This window comes from Mustela erminea, chromosome 2, assembly GCF_009829155.1.
Source record: "Mustela erminea isolate mMusErm1 chromosome 2, mMusErm1.Pri, whole genome shotgun sequence".
In the NCBI taxonomy this organism is placed as follows: domain Eukaryota; kingdom Metazoa; phylum Chordata; class Mammalia; order Carnivora; family Mustelidae; genus Mustela; species Mustela erminea.
The window spans coordinates 117,518,404-117,538,118 of record NC_045615.1 but is presented as its reverse complement, the minus strand read 5'-3'; the positions used below and the strand labels follow the sequence as shown (position 1 = coordinate 117,538,118).

Here is a 19,715-nt window from a genome sequence, read left to right as displayed (position 1 = left end):
GCATCAAAAGATCGCCATCAGCCAACTTCCACCAGAGCAAAAAGGTCTTTTAGTCATATTCCCCATATCCCACATACCTCTTATTTAGGAATGCCTGGGTGGCTCAGTCATTAAGTGTCTGCCTTCAGCTCAGGTCATGATCCCAGGGTCCTGGGATTGAGCCCTGCATCGGGCTCCCTGCTCAGCAGGTCGCCTGCTTCTCCCTCTCCCACTACCCCTGCTTGTGTTCCCTCTCTCACTGTGTCTCTGTCAAATAAATAAAATCTTTAAAAAATAAATAAAATAATAGCTATCTATATATAGTATATATTTTATTCCCCTTGTCACTCCAAACCCATTAAAAGTTTATATTTATTACACATCAGGTTTTAAGAATTTCAGTTGTCATCTTATAATTTGCAATCACTTGTCAGAAATTCCTGTCAAAATATCTTAACTTCTGAACACGAAACTAACCTTGAAAAACAGTTTTCTGCACAGGATGATTTTTTAAGGGATAGCTTTAAAACAAAACAAAACAAAGCTCTACTTTTAACAATCCAGACAAATGTCCCGGATTAAGGAGAAACAAGAGATGGATGTAGCATGTTCCTGGTGGAAGGGAAGTGAGGTGATCTAGTTCAGATATGCTAAACACAGGATCTGAATGTCAACTCGTCCCAACTGGGCCCCTGCGGCAGACATCACTAATCAATCACACACTACTCCCTGCCACTGAGCCTGGTATTCTCAACAAATTCTCCAGAAAGTCACTACGAATTCATCAGGCTTAGCACTAAAAGTGAAACTTATCTGCCATCTCTTTCCTCATTCAATCATTTTATTTTATAGGTAAGGAAACAGAGGCCAGGAAAGATAAACTGACTTTTCCCTCTTCAAATTAAAGAGCCTTTAAAAGGCAGTGTGCTAGGACTCACACTTCTGACTCTGGGTCAAAATTTCTTTTCATTATTACATTCTTCCTTTCTAATCTACCCTTAATAAAACTCTTGCTTTTCTAGGTCTTTGGTGACTGTTTTCTTTATTAAAGATTTTGTTTATTTGACAGAGAGATAAGAGAGCACAAGTAGGCAGAATGGCAGGCAGAGGGAGAGGGAGAAGCAGACTCCCCAGCGAGCAGGAAGCCTGATATGGGACTCGATCCCAGGACCCTGGGATCATGACTTGAGGCGAAGGCAGACACTTGACCAACTGAGCCACCCCGGTGCCCTTTTGGTGACTATTTTATTCTGTACTCATCAAGTGCTTTATCACTGAAGAGTCTACATAATTTTACATTTTATGAAGATCTGCAGCATTTCTGCCTCCCTCTTACCTGAAAAGTATTTCAAACAAAAGAGATTTAGTGATTTTGGTTTTTTTACTGCATTGTGGTTTGTTGGCTTATAATCATCTTGGGCAATGTGAGAAAGAAGTCTAATCAAGGTCTATGGCAGAAGACCTGTGAAGGAGACAAGAGACTTCCAAATTTTTCATTTGATGAAGGCAGCTAATATACACCAGAAAAGAAATTACTATAAAATAAGGTTAAAATAACAAAAGAAAAGAAAGAAAGCAAAAGTTTCAGAAAGGATAATAGTAACTCCAGAGAAATTTTCAAAAAAGAAAGAAAGAAATTAAGAAAAAAATGAAAGACGGAACATCAAGGTGAGGTATGACAAATAAAGGCTTATAAACACAACAGGAGATATGGTAAAATCAGTTTCTCCAACTGAGCATGCGATGGGCAAACAAAGATTTGTTTTGTTTCACAGACCTTATTCTAGTTTTTCTTTTCAAAGTTTGGCTTTCTCCTTTCTAAAGGCTGCTTTTTTCACTTTGTCTGATACCCAGTCTGAAATGGCCTAGTTAGAGAAACTTTTCTCACCCATACACTGAATTGTGTAATTATTTTTAATAAACTTGGACCTCGGAACTGTTTCTCAAAACTGAGACTCCAGAATTTCCACAAGTTCCTTTCTAGTAACACAGACCGTTGAAACAAGCCATGGCTGGTTTCTCCACATGAACATCTCTGTGCACTCTACTCTGGATCTGCCTTCTTTGGCTTCTTTGCCATTTCAAACTCTTGCCTGCAGTGAAAACTCATTTCTAAATGTGCATGGAACAGTTTTCTGAGGGACCTATGTTTCATATACTGTACAAAAAAAAAAAAAAAAAAAAAAAATCCCCAAAGAAGAGTTTTACCTGCACCCAGAGACTACCTGATTGGTCTTGACAATGCTGAGAGCAATAACCATTGGGTCTACATTTGCTGTGTGTTCGGGACAACACTAAGCCTCTTCATTATTATCTCAAATAATTCCTAAAACCTTATGAGGCAGATATATTATTACTCTTCTCATTTAACAAGTCACAAGATAAAATGCGTAGGCCTCACAAGTAAGTGGCAGAACCAGGATTAAAACTCAGGTCCTTCTCAATTCTGGAGTTCACGTTGTTTTTCAAAAATTCAATTACTCTGTGCCAGACATTGTATTAGATGTACTAGATGATTATTCACTGTCAAAGGCAGCAGGTGTTCCTAACAACTGAAAATAGTTTATTTAGTTAACGTCTTTAGGATATGCCCGCTATCTCTGTACTGCAGATGTCAATACTAGAAGTACCCCTCAGACAAGAAACAAAACTATGTGCTCCAGAAAAGGAAAGTAAACCAGATTTGGGAAGAAAGGATGTGGACTTTGCCTAATGCAGAGCTCAAGAAATCAAAGTTAAAACAGCTTGTGCTATAAACTTTGGAAAGGAACTGTTACACGGTTCAGTAGCCATAAAAATGTCCATTAAATTTGATAACATAATTTTTGGAACACTATTTCAGTTTTGGAAATTTATTTTAAGGAAGTTATGTAAAATATGGAAAAAATTATGTGCATCAGAGATGTTTAAGGCAGTGTTATTTATGGTACCATAAAGGTGAGAGCAACCTGTATGTCTAAAAAAAAAAAAAAAGCTAACAATTCATAATATAACCTGCTAATGAAATAATTTAAAGTGATTAAAAGCAGGTGCCTGGAAGGCTCGGTTGGTGAAGATCTGCCTTCAGCTCAGGTCATGATCTTGGGGTCCTGAGATCACGCCTCACACTGGGCTCCCTGCTCAGTGGGGAGCCTGCTTCTTCCTCTCCCTCTGCATGCTGCTCCTCCCTGCTTGTGCACGCTGTCAAATGAATAAATAAAATCTTTAAAAGAAAATAAAGTGATTAATAGCATAAAGACTATGGAGCTACATTTTAAAGTGTATACTTACATAAGACACAGTGAAGAATGCAGAATTCAGATTCATCTGCTATGATTACAAACCCGTAAAACGTGTCAAATTATTATATTTGCTACTTGGGATGGAATCACAGGTAGGGTCTGCCCTCTCATTTTTGGTAACATTGTTTCTTTAAGAATTTCTAAATAATTTTCATAATAGTAAATGCCTTTAAGATTAGAAAGATGAGACCCAAGTGCTAGCTTGGAATGGGTAGTGAAGACATGTTCATTTTTAGTTCCAGGGCAGAAAAAGCCTTCATCAAGGTAGTCCATTGCTCAGAAAGCTCAAATAGAAAGATCTCGTTACAAAAGAAGAAGCAGTGGCCACCTGGTGACCCCACATGGTGATGGTGACAAGGGGGTTAACTTCAGAACCCAAGGAAATGAAGACAGGAAAGTGGACATTGAAGCAGCAAGAGTTGAGGGCAGAGGTGGGAAGAAGGGCCAGTCAACTCCACCCTGAAATCAGCACACTCGCCCACACACACGGACCTCAGCCTCTCTGCTTCTCTGACACCTGCCACCTCAGACACACCTCCCTTCAGAGCTCCTGGCATCCTCTGAGTGGCACAGTAAAGTGTAGTTGACATTCCACCGACCAGAAAAAGCAACTGACTTCTCTACAACCTCTGAACAGACAAAAGTCCTGTTCATAACAATGACTTTGGGGCCAGTGAGGTCAGCTGGTCTAAAACCTGGCTGCGCTGCAGGCACCTTGGAAGTTTGGTAAAATGTGGTTTCTTGGGGCTGTACCCTCTAATTTTGACTTCATATGTGTATTTTGGCACCTAAGAATCTATATTTTTAATATGGATTTCAGCACCCTAAGAATTACATTTAGGAACCTCTGGACTAAGCGATGTATGTTTCAATTTTAGTGTTTAATACAGCTTATGATATTTTCCTTTACTAAAATCGATGGATTGTCTCATCAGAATATTTACTTAAGCAGAATGCCCATTTATCAACCATGCCAGAAAACAGAATATTTACTATACCTGGTAATCCAGCATGCAGAAGCTTGGAAAAAACTGACGAATTCGGAATTCAAAAAAATAGGGGAAAATCCAGAATATGGGTAGTTCTTTTTGACTGCTATCTAATGGGTCACAAAAAGGAAAAGAAAATAAGAAACTGATATTGAAAAAAAAAAAAAAGAGCTGTAACTGAAAGACCTCTAATATTGGGAGAAATTACAATTGTTCAATGCACTTAAATCATACTAAAGAAAAGAATGTTTACCAGAGTGCCATTTACAACTTGACCTTTCCCAAAAGTCAATGGAAATATTATTTTACCATACATTACATTTTATATTAAATGAAATATTCATTTAATTAATTAATTAATTAAATTCATTAAAGGAAATATTACATTTACATTAAATGCAGGTATAAATGGTATGTAAGAGTAGTCCTTACACACACAATCTCTATATTCTAGCTCAAAGCAAAGATATCCCAAAGAAGTCCCAAGATCATTGCGATATGGTGGCAGGAAGCATTGGGCCAGAAGGTAGAAGGCCTCAGGTCAGCATCCCAGCTCTGCCACAGCTCATTATGTCTGTTTTCAGGGATGAATCAATCTTTCCTGAAGCATGGGAGATTCTTAAAAACAATTAAAATTAACTTCAATGACAGGGGACATAGCTATTATTTACAGAGCACCTCGTACAGGCTGAGCCCAATGCCAGGTACTTTCTATATATTACCTCCTTATAGTAACCCCTGGAGTTAGATATTAATAACCCCATTTCATAGAAGGGCAACTGAAGCCGTAAGATTTAAGTCATTTTTTCAAGTTCATGCAGCTAATAAGTGGCAGAACTGAAATTCAAGCCCATTGAAATTCAAAGAAGATCTCTTCATTGCTTCTTCAATAACACTGACTTACTTTATCCATTCTGATCAGTGGACTTAAGAACTGAAAATAAGTGGAATACTTAACACTATGAGTCATGTTTCAGATTTCTTTTGCATTCTGTCTCCAAAGCACATTATTTATGTAGCATAATTAAAGGGGAAACCTGATCACAAATTCCTGACACTCTTTCAGTTTATCAATTTGCTAACTGGAAACTAAAAAATGATCATACCAATTAGACAGTTAATTAAATAAACTATTTTGAAGGCCTAAGGCACTTTAAACGGAATAATAACCCCCAGCCATTAACCCACGTGGGTATCTGTCCATGTGGGTATCTATTTGTCACTGATAACCACTGTATGGTTCGTGCATATCCCATCTTCCTACCCAAATCTTGGCACAGTTTAGAGCTCTGAGCCAGAGACTGGGCCCCCTCTTAGAGCTGTGGGCAAGACTTCAGGAACATGTAATGTAAGATCCATGCGGGCAGGAATATGTATCTGTCTGGTTCAGTCTCTATTTCTAGCACCTAAACAGCACCTGTACATAGGGGCCACTCAGTAAGTATTTATTGAATAAATGACAACAGTTTATTCCTATTCTTTATAAGGTCCCCTTATGTTCACCTACAAGTCATGTTGAGAACACATGATTAGGATAATACGAAGTGTATCATGATAATGAAGTCTCCCGCATTCTCAAATAAATCTGTTTAAAAAACGCACACACACACACACACAACTCAAGACATGTATATTTTATCAGAGCTCTGATTCACTGAGCTCTGCTAATATTTGACAGAAAGCAGATATACAGATACATGTTTATTTTGCAGTAAGTAATAAATTACACACCTTGGCTTTGACCTTCTTTCCACATAGCAATTAACTTCTTGAATGTAACAGCCAGAGGTTCAACCAAGCCACCAAAAGGAGGATCTGTCACCATAATGACTCCCTCACCTTTATCTTCCTGTAAAAATGTTCTGCATACTTCAAGGGCAGCCTGGAACAAATAAAAATTCATTTCTAAATGAGGACTAGAGGGAGGCACTCCATCCTATTCAGAGAATGCATTAGGCTCAGTCCCACTGTTTGTCCTGAAACTTCACCCATCCTGCCACCCCAGAGTCCCTCAGTGACATCCAGAAGCCTCTCTCATTCAGCCCCCAGGAGATTTTATCTTTTGGGTTCCTTGATAAGCAGGTTTTTAAAATTGCAAATTCAAGCACCATCACTATCAGAGGACTACACATTTCAAATGGTTAAATTAAAAAACTAAATTTAGTAACCCAAGAGAGAAAAACTCATTACCCATGAAGACTATCTAAAACGCTAAATTCAATCCCACAAACAGAAGCGGGGACTGAGCTAAACACTGGAGACACAAAGACGAATAAGACCTATTTTTTTCCTGTCTGGTTTGTCCACCACAAGTTCAGTTTAATAAGAGCTACGCGTTACCAGTCACCTCGCACACGTTGCTGGGCAGCAGGTGTTGGATAGACATGTTTGGACACGCACACTAAGTAAATGAATGAAAGTCCACAAACAACAAAGCTTAGCCGAGCCACGAAACCAGGCTATTAACGAAGTGTTTTTAGTCACTGTAAAATTAACATTATGCACTGTCTAGCATATTTATTATTTTCTGCTTCAGGAGAACAGATAATAAGAGATATACCTGTAACACTAACCCCAGTCTACTGACTTTGCAGTCATTTTCAAGCACTCACCTATAAAAGCAAATCAACAGTATACAGAATAGCCTAAGACTTTAAAGTTTAATGGCATTTTAAACTTTAATAAACCCATATGTACTTTATAATAAAAAATATATTGTTTTACTACTAAATCAATTTAGAAGATTCAATTGATGAGAGGAAAAACGACAACATCCTAATCCCCTTTCCTGGGGACAGTCTTTATTAACTTCCCACTGGAAGTCCTGGAGCGAGGGATGGCGTGTCAGGAAGGTTAATCATTTTTCAAGTGCTGCCTGGCACTTCCTTAACCTGCCTACATGAACAAGGACTTAAAGTACAGATGATGTTATTGAAAAACCTTCCAGTTCCTTAGACTTAAAAGTAGGAAAATAAAATAAACAAGTAAATGAAACCTAAAGTCTTAGCCAAATTAAAAAACCAATAGAGTACATTTGTTTCCAGGTAAGAATCAATGGTATGATGTCCCATCATGACCTGCTGAGGGTCCTAATGTTGGCCACCCGTGGAAACCAGATGCTTGCTTATACCACCAATGCTGACAGTGTCTTAACTCTGTCTTTCATCTCAATCATCACTAAAAAAGAGCTTGGTACTTCATTATTTTTTTTAAAGATTTATTTACTTACTTGTTTGAGAGAGAGCGCAAGTGTGTGCACATGAGCAGGGGGAGGGGCAGATGGAGAAGGAGAGAGAGCAGGGAGCTGAGCAGGGAGTCCAAAGCAGGGCTTGATCCCAGGACCCTGGGATCATGACCTGAGCCAAAGGCAGACACTTAATCTACTGAGCCACCCAGGTGCCCCCAAGGTGTTTGGTACTTTAAGTAATGATCCCCTGTACATACTTCAACCTCCTTGCCCATTAAGGCATATGATATTTTCTACTACCTGAAAGACTATATGATTTTCTATGAGAAAATCCTGCACAGGTAACTCCTGCTTTTTAATCCAGTGGGCTGTGAAGGGGCTTATATTCCCCAAAGCACCCTGCACACCTTCACAGGCACCTGGCCAATACTTAAATACTCAGCGATTGATTAGTAGATGGTAAGCTTCCACAGAAAACCTTGACTCAGGAAGTAGGCAGAAAAAGGGCCCATCATAAAATCATCCAAGACAATAGTTTTCTGGAGATCAATCTCTACAGTTGCAGTGCTATGTAAAGGCTGCTCCTAAAATATAGAGAAAGGAAAGCCTGGGCTACACAATTGTTTTCTTCTGGGAAAAATAAAGTGGAGCTCAGTCTTGGCAGCTTATTCCAACCATTATTTTAGAAACTTAAAAGATAATTCCATAAGCTTTCAATAAAAGTTAAAAAGAATTTTCTAGGAAAAGGCTAATTACATATTACATTTTTAAAAATATTTTATTTATTTATTTGACACAGAGAGAGAGAGAGAGAGAAAGAGCAAGCACAAGCAGGGGAAATGGCAGGCAGAGGAGAAGCAGGCTCCCTCAGCAGGGAGCCCGATGCAGGGCTCAATTCCAGAACCTGGGATCATGACCTCAGCTGAAGGCAGATGCCCAACACACTGAGCCACCCAGGTGCCCCTACATGTTATTCTTAAAATATAAGCAATGGTTAGGCAACTATTAGGTATTCAAATGTCATTTCACTCTTATCTCACCATTACCATTCAAGATAGAAAGCAAAGTCATGGTAAGAAAAACAAGACGCACATAAACAAACCAGCATCTAGCAACAAGAGACACTCAGTTATTTCACCTCCTCTGATGCTGGCCCTGACACACATGCCCCTGACCACACCCTGGAGCCTGAGGCCCCAGAGTTCCAAGAAGTCATATTGAATACCTCTACAGCAATATTCTACCTGCCTCACAAACCCAACATTTCCAACTTCCACTTTCAACTTTCCCTCCTCTGTTTTGAAGAATGAAATACAAAGTCAGGCCAGACAACCAAGTCATCTGTGACTTCTACCCCAGTACACTTACCACCAAGCCTTCTGGCTTCCATCTGTGAAACGCCCACGGAACCCACCTCTCTTTTCCCCACCACCACTGGCCTAGCTGAGAAGTCCATCATCATCTGTTGCCAAGTGAGTCTGCAATTCTTCTCTCTTCTTCACACTCATCTAATCAGTTCTCAAATCCTAGAGATTATTGACCACATAAGCCCTTTGGGAAACTGACCTATGTCTATTTCTAACTGCTATTTATTTCAATACTTGGTTTTCATGGTGATCACAGCTAAAAAATATATACCCCAATGCTGACTGAGTCTCATGGAAAGAGACTGGCTAGACTGAATCAGAAGACTCGTTTTTTAATCCCAACCAACAATTTAGAATTTGTTTTCATTTCCTAGATACTAGTTTTTTGGGTTTTTTTTAGTTTTGCTTGGTTTTTCTTCTATCATTAATTAACATTTTAAAAAACAATATATATTTATACAGGGTTCACAATTTTTGCAAAATTGATTTACATGCATATATGGATATGTGCTTCAGGTAGTCTTGATCATTTCAAACAGTTGTGGCCAACTTCCTGTCCGCTGTGATTACTTGGTTGGGTATAGTTTTTATCTTGTAATATGACTCACAAAGAGCTCAATCGAGGAGTAAAAGTATCAGCTCTGCTATGCTGCTTATTCATAGTGACATTACTAACATCGTATTATTGAAAGAAGCTACCCCCTGCTACCCATTGAGGGCCTCTACCATTATCACCATCACTATCACCCAGAGCTCACAGATAAGGGGTCACTCTCAAACTTGTCTAATTTTTAAGAATTAGTCTAATAAAACTATGAATCCCCTTAATCAGGACATGAAATTTACCAGGGAGGCAGACATCAAACAACTAACCAGTTATTTAATTACAGTATCATATAGCTAGAGAAGACAGCCCGACCTCGTCTGGGTTTAAGGGCAGCCTAGAGAAAGCGACTTGGAACAGAGCTTTGAAGGACGAGGTGAAGTTAACAAAAACTAGAAGGCAGAGGGAACAGCATGGGCAAAAGCCTGTGTGGTGGAAAAGACAGTCCCAGATGAGTCATACATGCAGAACACAAACACAAACCCCAGAGCAGTAACGAGAAGAGAGACTGGAAGGTGGCAGGTGTCAGATCGGGCAAAGCCCTGGAGGCCATGGTAAGAAAGTGTGTCTATATCCAAAAAGCAGTGAAAAGTGACAAAAGAAGAATACACAATCACTTCTAGATGAGATACACACTCAGTGGATGAAGGGGGGAAAAAGCCAATCAATAAATGGTGCAACAGCCACGATTTGATCTTGAGGGATTCTAAAAAATAAGAAAGGAGGTACTCTGGAACTTGTTCTTCCACAGTAACAAGGATAACGGTTGTAATTCTTACCTTTCCATCAAAGAAGTGATGGTTAAACATGTTATAATGGCAAAAGCTATCTTCCATATAAAACTGTGAATACCTGTAAAATAATTTATTACTGTAGTTATTTGCTTAGTTATGGCTATATAGTAAGTAAATACAAACGAAGTTTTAAAACTATAAAATCACACCCTTAATAAAAGCAACTTCATCATTCCTTAGTTTCTTGAAATAAAGAATATTTTCCCAAACTCTCAGGCAGTCAGTAACAATGAATGAATATCAAACTTAAATTATGTTCCCAAGTTAATAAGCCAGTGAGAAAACTACAGAAGACTCACATACAAAATTCTCATGTTCCTTCAAACTACAGAATTATACAGAAACAATGATATTACTGATAGATTGTTATATAATTTAAGTTTGAGATGGGATGGCAATTAAAATGCATCTCTCATACTTAATAATTTCAAGAAAAACACTGAATCAACATTTTGGCTCAACAGCTGTTAATTATTTTCTTCTGTGGTTAACAAAAAAAAATATTTAATACAAAGCATTTCTTGTCTATTGCAGATTAGCTCAGTAAAATATGCTTCTCAATATATAAGAAAAATAAGCCTGTGCATTTCATATTTACTGAATTAGTGTCAGGAAAGAGAGATATTTATTTACTGATTGAACAATTTTATTCTTCTAAGATACTACTTTAAAATGCAATCAGTAACGAATGAAAGTACCAGCTTTGGGCATTAACATTTCATAAATTTTTGCTAATTTACTAAAAATTCATAGCATATTATGGTTTAAATTTGCATTTACTTGATTTCTTACAAGACTGAGTTTTCTTTACACCTTAATTGTATTTGTATTGTCTGTCTCTGCATCTTCCCCCTTTTTATATATATGGGTCTAGTTAGCTCTTGCTGAATTCTGAATTTTTTGTGTAATATCAGGATAGCATTGTGAACCTCCAAAATTTTGCTATAAACAATTCACATACGAACCACACTATCCTTGTACAGAATCCATAACCTAGTGAAAAAAATCCAGGGGCACATGCTTATTTACACAACTTCTTTAATCAAATCGTGAGAGTGACACTTTGCTTCTACTTCTACTCCTCTCTTACTGTCCATAACTGACTTGCCGCCCATGATAAGCACGTAGTCTAATGCACAGACCTGCTTTATCCCTTTCATATTACACTATGGTTAAAAGTTATACAGGTTCTGTAGTCAGACAGTATGGTTTCAAACACTGGGTCTTGGGGGGCCTGGGTGGCTCAGTCAGTTAGGCATTCAGCTCTTGATTTTGGCTCAGGTCATGATCTTGGGGCTGTGGAATTAAGCCCCACACAGGGATCTGCACTCAGCTTGTCCCTCTCCCTCCCCTTCTACTCCTTCCTGTATTCTCTCACACACACACTCTCTCTCAAATAAAATCTTAAAAAAAAAACAAAAAAAAAAAACACTAGGTGTCTTACTATTATCCATGTAAACTTAGTGAGTTAGTTATCCTACCAGAGCCTCAGTTTCTTCATCTACAAAATGGAAAAAAATAATAGTGTCTTACTTCATTGAACTTGGTAAGTATAAATGAGAAAATATATGTAAAGTGTTTAATACAAAGCAGCTACATAGCATTTACTGAAATGGCTAGGCGTCACTACTTTAGTAAGTACCGGCTATAAAGATTTATGTCTTAACGCCCCTCATGTTAGGGAATTACATTTATGTCCAAGCAAAATTTCTCCTCCTATAATCTAAACCCATTTCTTCCTGTTCTGTAGAGACAGAAGAACAGCTGTTCATTCTAAGTACAATGTCCCCTAATATCATTTGAGATACTGTCAGTACATCTGCGGATTTCATAAAACATAAATTTGCACTGAAGAAATAAACAAAAGGTTTGGATAACTGAAAAAACATTTGAAATAGACTGTAACCTGATGAACATTCCAAAATGCTGGGAAAATGTCAATTGCCATCAATAAACAAATGTCTTCCTAATTAACTAAATTCTAAATAATGGATAATATAGATATATCAGTTATTTTATATATAAGTATATCTCAATACCAGTACTATTGTGGACTGACTATCATTTGAGGATTTTCTTCTTTCTTGCATTGTTGTTAAGTGTGAACAAAGGAAAATAGAATTCCTTTTAAAATATATTTCTACCCCCTCTCCATTTTTTGTATTGCTTCTCAAAGATACAATAGTCTTTTTCTAAAAATTAAAAAAGAAAATTTTATTTACATAAAATTCAGCACAGCACGCTTGTCCAAAACATTCTGGGCAGCAGTAGGCAGAGTCAGAGAGAGAAAAAAGCCAAGATTTCAGCTCCGAGTTTCCATCAAATACAAACAAGGGAGCATAATTTTTCATATTTTAAATTATGAAAAATCACTGAACATTACCCTCTTAAAATGAAATTGGCCTCGAAGAATTATTCTCTGTATTGAATAAGGCAAACAAAACCAATCAGAAATGCATGCACTTGAAAACTGCAAAAGGACATTCATTTAATTTGGCCATTCATTCTCTTTAAATGAGAGTCAGTTACCAAGTGTGAAACATGCTCTATACACAGGAAATGTAATCAAGAGCTGAATAAAATTAGTCCATGAAATGAACCTAAGAAATCCATTTTTTTGATATAACTTTATTTGGATGATAGTTTGCCAAATAGAGTTTCACATCTTTCATGCTAAAATTGGAGCATATAAAAATCCATCTTAGCAAATGTTAACTTCGTATCTTAGACCCCCTGAAGAGGATATTTATAGCATATGTAACATTGGAGTTGGGGTAGTTCTCTGAAGCCTTGGACAGACCTTTTGTAGGCTGACGACAAACTAAAGTCAAAGTGCCCAAAGTAACTACTTGCTGTCACTCTATATCACATAGGAATTTGTTCCTGATTTAATTGTGGTCCTTGTGAAAAATCTGAACCTACTTTATACCCCACAATATCGTCAGTACAGGCAACAGACTGTTCACTCTGGCCAGTAACGTGTTTCAGTAAAATAAAATCTCTCTCTCTTTCTCTTTTTAATTTACTGGGGGGAGACATAGGGAGAGGGAGAGAGAATACCAAGCAGGCTCCACACCAGCTCAGTGTGTGGTTCAGTCTCATAACCCTGAGATTATGACCTGAGCCGAAACCAAAAGTCAGACACTCAACCAAATGAGCCACCCATGTACCCCAACGAGCTCTCTCTTAATACCCAATGTCAACCTTTTACAGAACTGACTCCGTATAAAAGAAGCTATGCTAACTATTACAATACCTTCAGTTTTTGTTTCCAACACATACACAGAAGCTTATAGATACAAAAAGAAAAAAGTATCAGTATATTCAATAAGTTACAAAATAACTTTAACCACATCCCCCTACTCTGTCCAGGAAATTTTAATATACAGGCTCAAGAAAGATAAAACTAAAAGACATATAGCTTAAATTAAGAGTTAAGGGTCCATGTAAATCTTTCAAATTAAAAGTAATTCAGCTATGATGGATAGTTCTGGTGACTGGCTGTAGAACAACGTGAAGATATTCAACTTACTTAACACTACTGAGCTGTACACATAAATAACTAACGTGGTAAATTTTAACCAATGTGTGTTTTATACTGTTTTTTAAAAAATAAATTAGGACGCTAGGAATGAACAATACAAAATGAAATTTTTTAAAAAAATTAATTTTTAATAGTCTAGTATCCAGAGTATATTTACTTTTCAACTTAACAAAAACAACCAATTAAAAATTGGACAGTTGAATAGACATTTCTCCAAAAAGATAAACAAATGGCCTATAAGCACATGAAAAGATGTTCAGCATCATGAGCCATTAATAAAATGCAAAACAAAATCACAATGAGATACCACATTAGAAAGACAAACAACAGGGGCACCTGGGAGGTTCAGCTGGTTATGCTCACCAAGCTGAGCTTGATTTCAGCTCAGGTCATGATCTCAGGGCCCTGAGATCAAGCCCTGCATTGGGCTCCATGCTGTGCATGGAGCCTGCTTAAGATTCTTTCTTTCCATCACCCTCTGCCCCTCCCCCTGCCTGCCTGTGTCCATTATCTCTCTCAAAAAAACAAGTAATTAATTTATTTAAAAATACAGATAGACAATAACAAGAGCTGACAAGAATGTGGAGAAACTGGAATCTGCATATATTGCTGGTGGAAATGCAAAATGGTAGTCACCTTAAAAAATAGTTTAGCAGTTCCTCAAGAAGTTCAAAGTAGAGCTACCATGTGACCCAGCAATTCTACTCCTAAGATAAATACCTGTTGTGTGTTGAACTGTAACTCTTCAACATTAATCTACTGAGCCCCTAATCCACAGTATCTCAGACTATGACTGTATTTGAAGACCTTTTAAAAAGGCAATTAAAATAAAATGAGGTTATTAGGGTTGTCTGTGATGCAGGATAACTGGAGTCCTTATGAAAGAGGAAATCTGGACCCACAAAGAGAAACTGGAGATGTACACACACACAGGACAGACCATGTTAGAATACAGTGAGAAGAAGGTCACCTGCAACCAAAGGAGAAAGACCTCAGAAGTCACCAAACCTACTGATACCTTGATCTTGAATTTCTAGCCACCAGAACTGAGACAATAAATTTTTGTTGTTAAAGCCACCCTATCTATGGTTATTCTGTTATCGCAGCCCTAAAAAATTCGCACAATACCCAAGAGATAGTAAAACCTATATTCACACAAAATTTGCACACAAACGTTCACAGCAGCATTAGTCAAAAGAGCCAAATGCGTAAGTGACACAAATGTCCATAAACTGATGAATGGATAAACACAATTTGGCATATCCTTATAATGGAGTTGTTATTCAGCCATAAGAAGGTATAACTTGATGAACCTTGAAAATACAACATTAAATGAAAGAAGCTAGATACTAAAGGCCACATATTGTATGAATGCATTTTTATGAAATATCCAGAATAAGCAAATCTATAGAGACAGAAAGTGAATTAGTGATGGCCAAGGGCTGGGGGAGGGGGAAAAGAGGCGAGGTCACTCATGGGGACCATGATGGAGACATCATCAAAGATGATGGAATGTTTGGAATTATGTAGCGGTGATGGCTGCACAACCTTGTGAAGAATACTAAAAACCTCTTTCCTCTATGTGAAATACATCTCAATTTAAAAGACAAAAATATGCCTGATATTTGGTGGGGGAAAAAAGACTAATTCTTACTTTTTAAAATGATTATATGCATAAAAAAGGTCTAAAAAGCCAAAATCCATAAGGTTTTAGGTGACAGAATTAAAGACCATGTCTCTTTAAAAAGCTGCTATTAAAAAAAAAAAAAAAAAAAAAGTAAACCGGAGATCCTTGAAATTTGAACAAGTCAAGATGAATCACTGATTTTTTTTTCTAGTTTGTGTAGAAACCAGTCCACCACAACTAGCTTGGAAAAAGCTTGACTTGAATGAAATAAAAAACAAACTGTATGGTAACTTCAAAGAACTTGTACTATTAGAAAAACAACCCTGTACCATTTTCACTGAGGTAAAAGTCCCAAAGGTGAGAAGGTGAGTGCTGCTGACAACTGATACACATTATGTTAACTAATTCGATTTTGGACACGTGACGTGTGTGTGTGTGTGTGTGTGTGTGTGTGTGTGTGTGTGTCTCCCCTGCACCTATGGTCAGAGAGGGTTTCCTTTGGTGAACCCACTCAATGTGTTTGGTCAGGGCTGCCAGGGAATTCTACCTGCGAGGCCACAGAGAAGGTTCTGGAATAGGCATACAGTTCCAGCCAAGCCAGTCCCTCCCTGGAGCTGTGCTGCTAGGGTTCTCAGGAAAGAGAGCTGTCTCCTAGACAGTTAAGCTGAAATCTGCTGCCACCAAAATTCCTGGCAATGAGCAGGAAGTAAAAGCCAATCCCAAGAAAGAACGAGAGGCGGAAAGAGAAAGATGCAGCCCGAACTACACCAGGCAAGGCCCAGGACCTCGCCTGCAGGGAGGCCTGCTAGATCCTAGGCTCCAGTCATGTGAGCCAATACGTCCTGTCTGACATAAATAGATCTCCAGGCTCCAAGGAAAGGTGCCTGATGAAGGAGGGCCATATTCCAAATATATGAATAACCTGTAAACCCACTGCTGACTCATGTGAACCTTCGTGGAACAGGCACAAAGGAAAATGGAGAAAGAGAGAGACATTAGGACAAGAGAGAAATGGGCCATATAAAAAAAGCTTCTGTACAAATTTAAAAGCAAGTTATTCCCAGAGGGTATCAATTTTGGAGCCACAATGACTGGGTTTGAATCCTGACTTGGCCACTCATCACTGCTAGGTCAAGTTATTTCACCTCTTTGTACCTTGGTTTTTCACATCTGGAAAGCGAGGAGGATAACAGCACGTACCGTACAGCCGAGACTCTTGTGAGGACTGACTGAGGAGAGCAGGGTTTCACCCAGGACAAGCACTCAGTGCGAACACCCAATGCAAACACCAGCTACTGTTTGCACTGTTATAAGAACCCCAGAGTTAAACTTCTACCTTTAAAATAATACACTGACAATAATTTAACAGTCATTCTTTAGGAAAGGAATGTGGTATTTAAAACAAGAATCTGATACATCTATCCAGTGGAACATCAATACAGCCTCGAAAGGAGTAAAGTACTGTTCCATTCCGTGAGCTGGATGAACACAGCGGCACATGGAAGAGGCCACAAGCACAGGTCACATATGGGGATTGCCATTTACAGGACACACACAGAACCAACAGACCCACAGGGATAGAAGCCAGATCACTGACCATCACAGCAAGTGGGGAGAGGGTTTCTTTTCGGAATGGAAAAGAATGGAAATGTTCCGGAATTGGATGGGGGTGATTACTGCAAGACATAATGAATATACCCCAAACCACTGGCACATACACCTTAACTTGGTGGGTTTTCAGTGCACTGTGTCCCAATTTAAAACTTCAAACAACTGAAGTTGGAAAAGTACTTCAAGTTTACAGGATCCCAGAGACTGTGGGTGGACACATCTGCTTCTAAATTATCACCTAAGGGCCACGTGTGCTCCTCTTTGTTTGTCCCAACACATCAGATGCTATTTAATTCTGACCTTCTCCCACAGATTCCAGCTGTCTGCTAATCCTATGCTTTAAGACCTGTCTATATCCAGTGAAAGCTATATCCAATAAAAGCCAATATGCACATCATTAAATAAATATATTAAAACATCATGATGAAACAAAATCCTGGGAGAAGTTCAAATTTATTTTTGAAAAATAAGTGTATGAGAGGAAATTTCAGTCAGTACGAATTTACCTCTACAATACAAGCCCAAGTCAATGAGACACATTCACTGAAAAAATTTAGGAAGCACACCCAACAACAACAAAAGAAATCCACTGCCTTTCTGTTTGAAATATGGAAGATTACAAGGGGAGTTTATATGACTAAAAAGGTGGCTTCTAACCAATTACTACTTCTGAACAGTAAAGGACTGCAACAGGTAATAAACAACAAATAAGAGAAAAACATTAAACAGAAACAGGAGACAGTAAACGAGAATAAATATCAGACTTTATAAACCTACCTAAAATCAATATCCAATAAAAGGCTTTTAATGTTAGACTTCTTTTCACCTGATGCTTTCAATCTGATCAGCTCATGCAACCTAAAACAATTCATGAAAGCATGAATGAGGAATCATTCCACATAAGGAATGTGATTCCTTAATGAGGAATCACAAATGCCACAGATAATAAGCAAATAAACCAAAACAACCCCACCAATGTTCTCCTGGTATTTCTAATATTTCAATAAAACACTGAAGAGAATTTGGCAGATATAACCAAGGTTTCGGTTTTTCAAACATTTTTTTTAAAAGGTAGAACTTATCTGAAAAAGAGGAGTCTAAAATGATAAGCAATTAAAAAATCAAATCAGAAGGAATCTCCTGTCATATATCAGAAATCTACAAAGATTTCTCTGAAATGTAATGTAGATTACGAACTCCTCAAGAGAGGGACTGTGCTTTATACTTCTCTTGCTTATTTGAAACTGCATGCGATTTCCCAGAACATAGTAAATAACTATGTGATCATTTTTTCTTACAGCTTAAATAGTGGGGATAGTAGAAATCTTTAAAAAATCATATAGCATACCTCGGTGTTCCAACACACAGGACTCTTGTGAATCCAAGGGTAGAAAGTAGGTCTACCAAGAACTGACAGCTCCGATCAGCAAACAGATACTGGGCATTTGTCTTCTTGTTTTCCAGTGGATAAAGAAGCTGACTGGGCCTTTTCAACTGGGTGATAGAAATATCACCTACCACCCGGTGCTCTTGATGCTTCTCCCAGTCATCTGGCAACAGCAGCTGCTGACATCCCTGACAAAACTTCCTCTGAGACAAGGGCAACTCAATGAACTTCACGTACCTTCAAGACATAAGTCAACACAGATTTTAAGTTTGATGTTTTAAAGACAATTTCTGTTTGCTCTTTTTGGGAGGCACAAAGTACTATTACCTCCTAAAGAGTACTGTGTAAAGAAGCAAAGGTAAGAAAAATCTGTGGAATGTTGGCTGGAATTGATGTCCAGCTGCATACCTACAAAGTAGAAAAGAATCAGCAATTTTATAAGAATTGAGATGCTCTAATTCAGTCACTGAATGAGGATCAATATCCATTTAAAATGTGAATATAATATATTACTCAAACAACTTAGTAGTAATGGAGACTACCATCACGTTTAAATTTATTGACAAATCCATGTGTTCTAACTCTGAAGTGTTAAATAGTCTGGCTCAGTATGACAGTCATTTTAAAATGAGAAATTAAGATCATTCTTCAATTTTTTATGGCATACTTAGCAAGAAAAATTACCTCCTAGGAGAAAAAACCTTGCTACAAAGTTCCTCTATTCTTAGCAGCACCAAGGAAAGCAATTCTGAAAAAGCTCATCCCCCCCAAAAGTAAGACAATATCCAAAGCCTTTAAAAAAAAAAAAAACCCGTACTGATATCCCATTTGATCCCTTTCAAGTCATCCTCCTATCTGATTTCAAAGTTACCACTTTGGGGTTTTTTCCCCCCTTTCATTTTATTAGAGATGATTAGAGAGAGAAAATAATTACAGCACATTATTTTAAAACTGCTGATTTTGTACATGCAGTAGCAGCTATGAAATCAGAGTAAGAAAACCAAAGAAAAACAAACACCAGTATCAAGGCCCACAGCAGGTCGGCAATGTCCAAATCTAAGCATGTCGAATACTGCACGAAAGGGTTCTTAGAGTTCGAGAAGAAGCCCACAGTTTCAACTGACTAACCGCTAGAACTGCACTGGAAAAACTGTGAGCTTCACATAGAATCAAAGTGGGCTTTAAAACTTTTTATATCTAAGCACAGCTTCATTTGAAAGCACCCAAGGCAGTGACAAATCGATACTCTGAATGGCTACAGCAAGAAATAAGCTTATCGTGCCAGTAATTTAAATGTTTCTATTTCCATGATAACTGTGCTTCTGACAGCTTTATCTATGGCTGG

At 37.9% G+C, this 19,715-nt stretch overlaps 1 protein-coding gene across 4 annotated transcripts in view; it reads right to left on the bottom strand.

The window, feature by feature from the left end:
• Nucleotides 1–19,715, bottom strand: part of ZCCHC4 (zinc finger CCHC-type containing 4) — a 43,697-nt gene that overhangs the window by 10,691 nt on the left and 13,291 nt on the right. For all 4 annotated transcript variants that reach the window (XM_032334017.1, XM_032334018.1, XM_032334019.1 and 1 more), the window contains exons 4-8: nt 18,332–18,607; nt 17,761–17,841; nt 10,187–10,259; nt 5,981–6,131; nt 4,259–4,359 (exon numbers count right to left, since the gene is read on the bottom strand). In XM_032334017.1, coding sequence (XP_032189908.1) covers nt 4,259–4,359; nt 5,981–6,131; nt 10,187–10,259; nt 17,761–17,841; nt 18,332–18,607 — 682 coding nt within the window. The remainder of the gene's footprint in view (nt 1–4,258; nt 4,360–5,980; nt 6,132–10,186; nt 10,260–17,760; nt 17,842–18,331; nt 18,608–19,715) is intronic.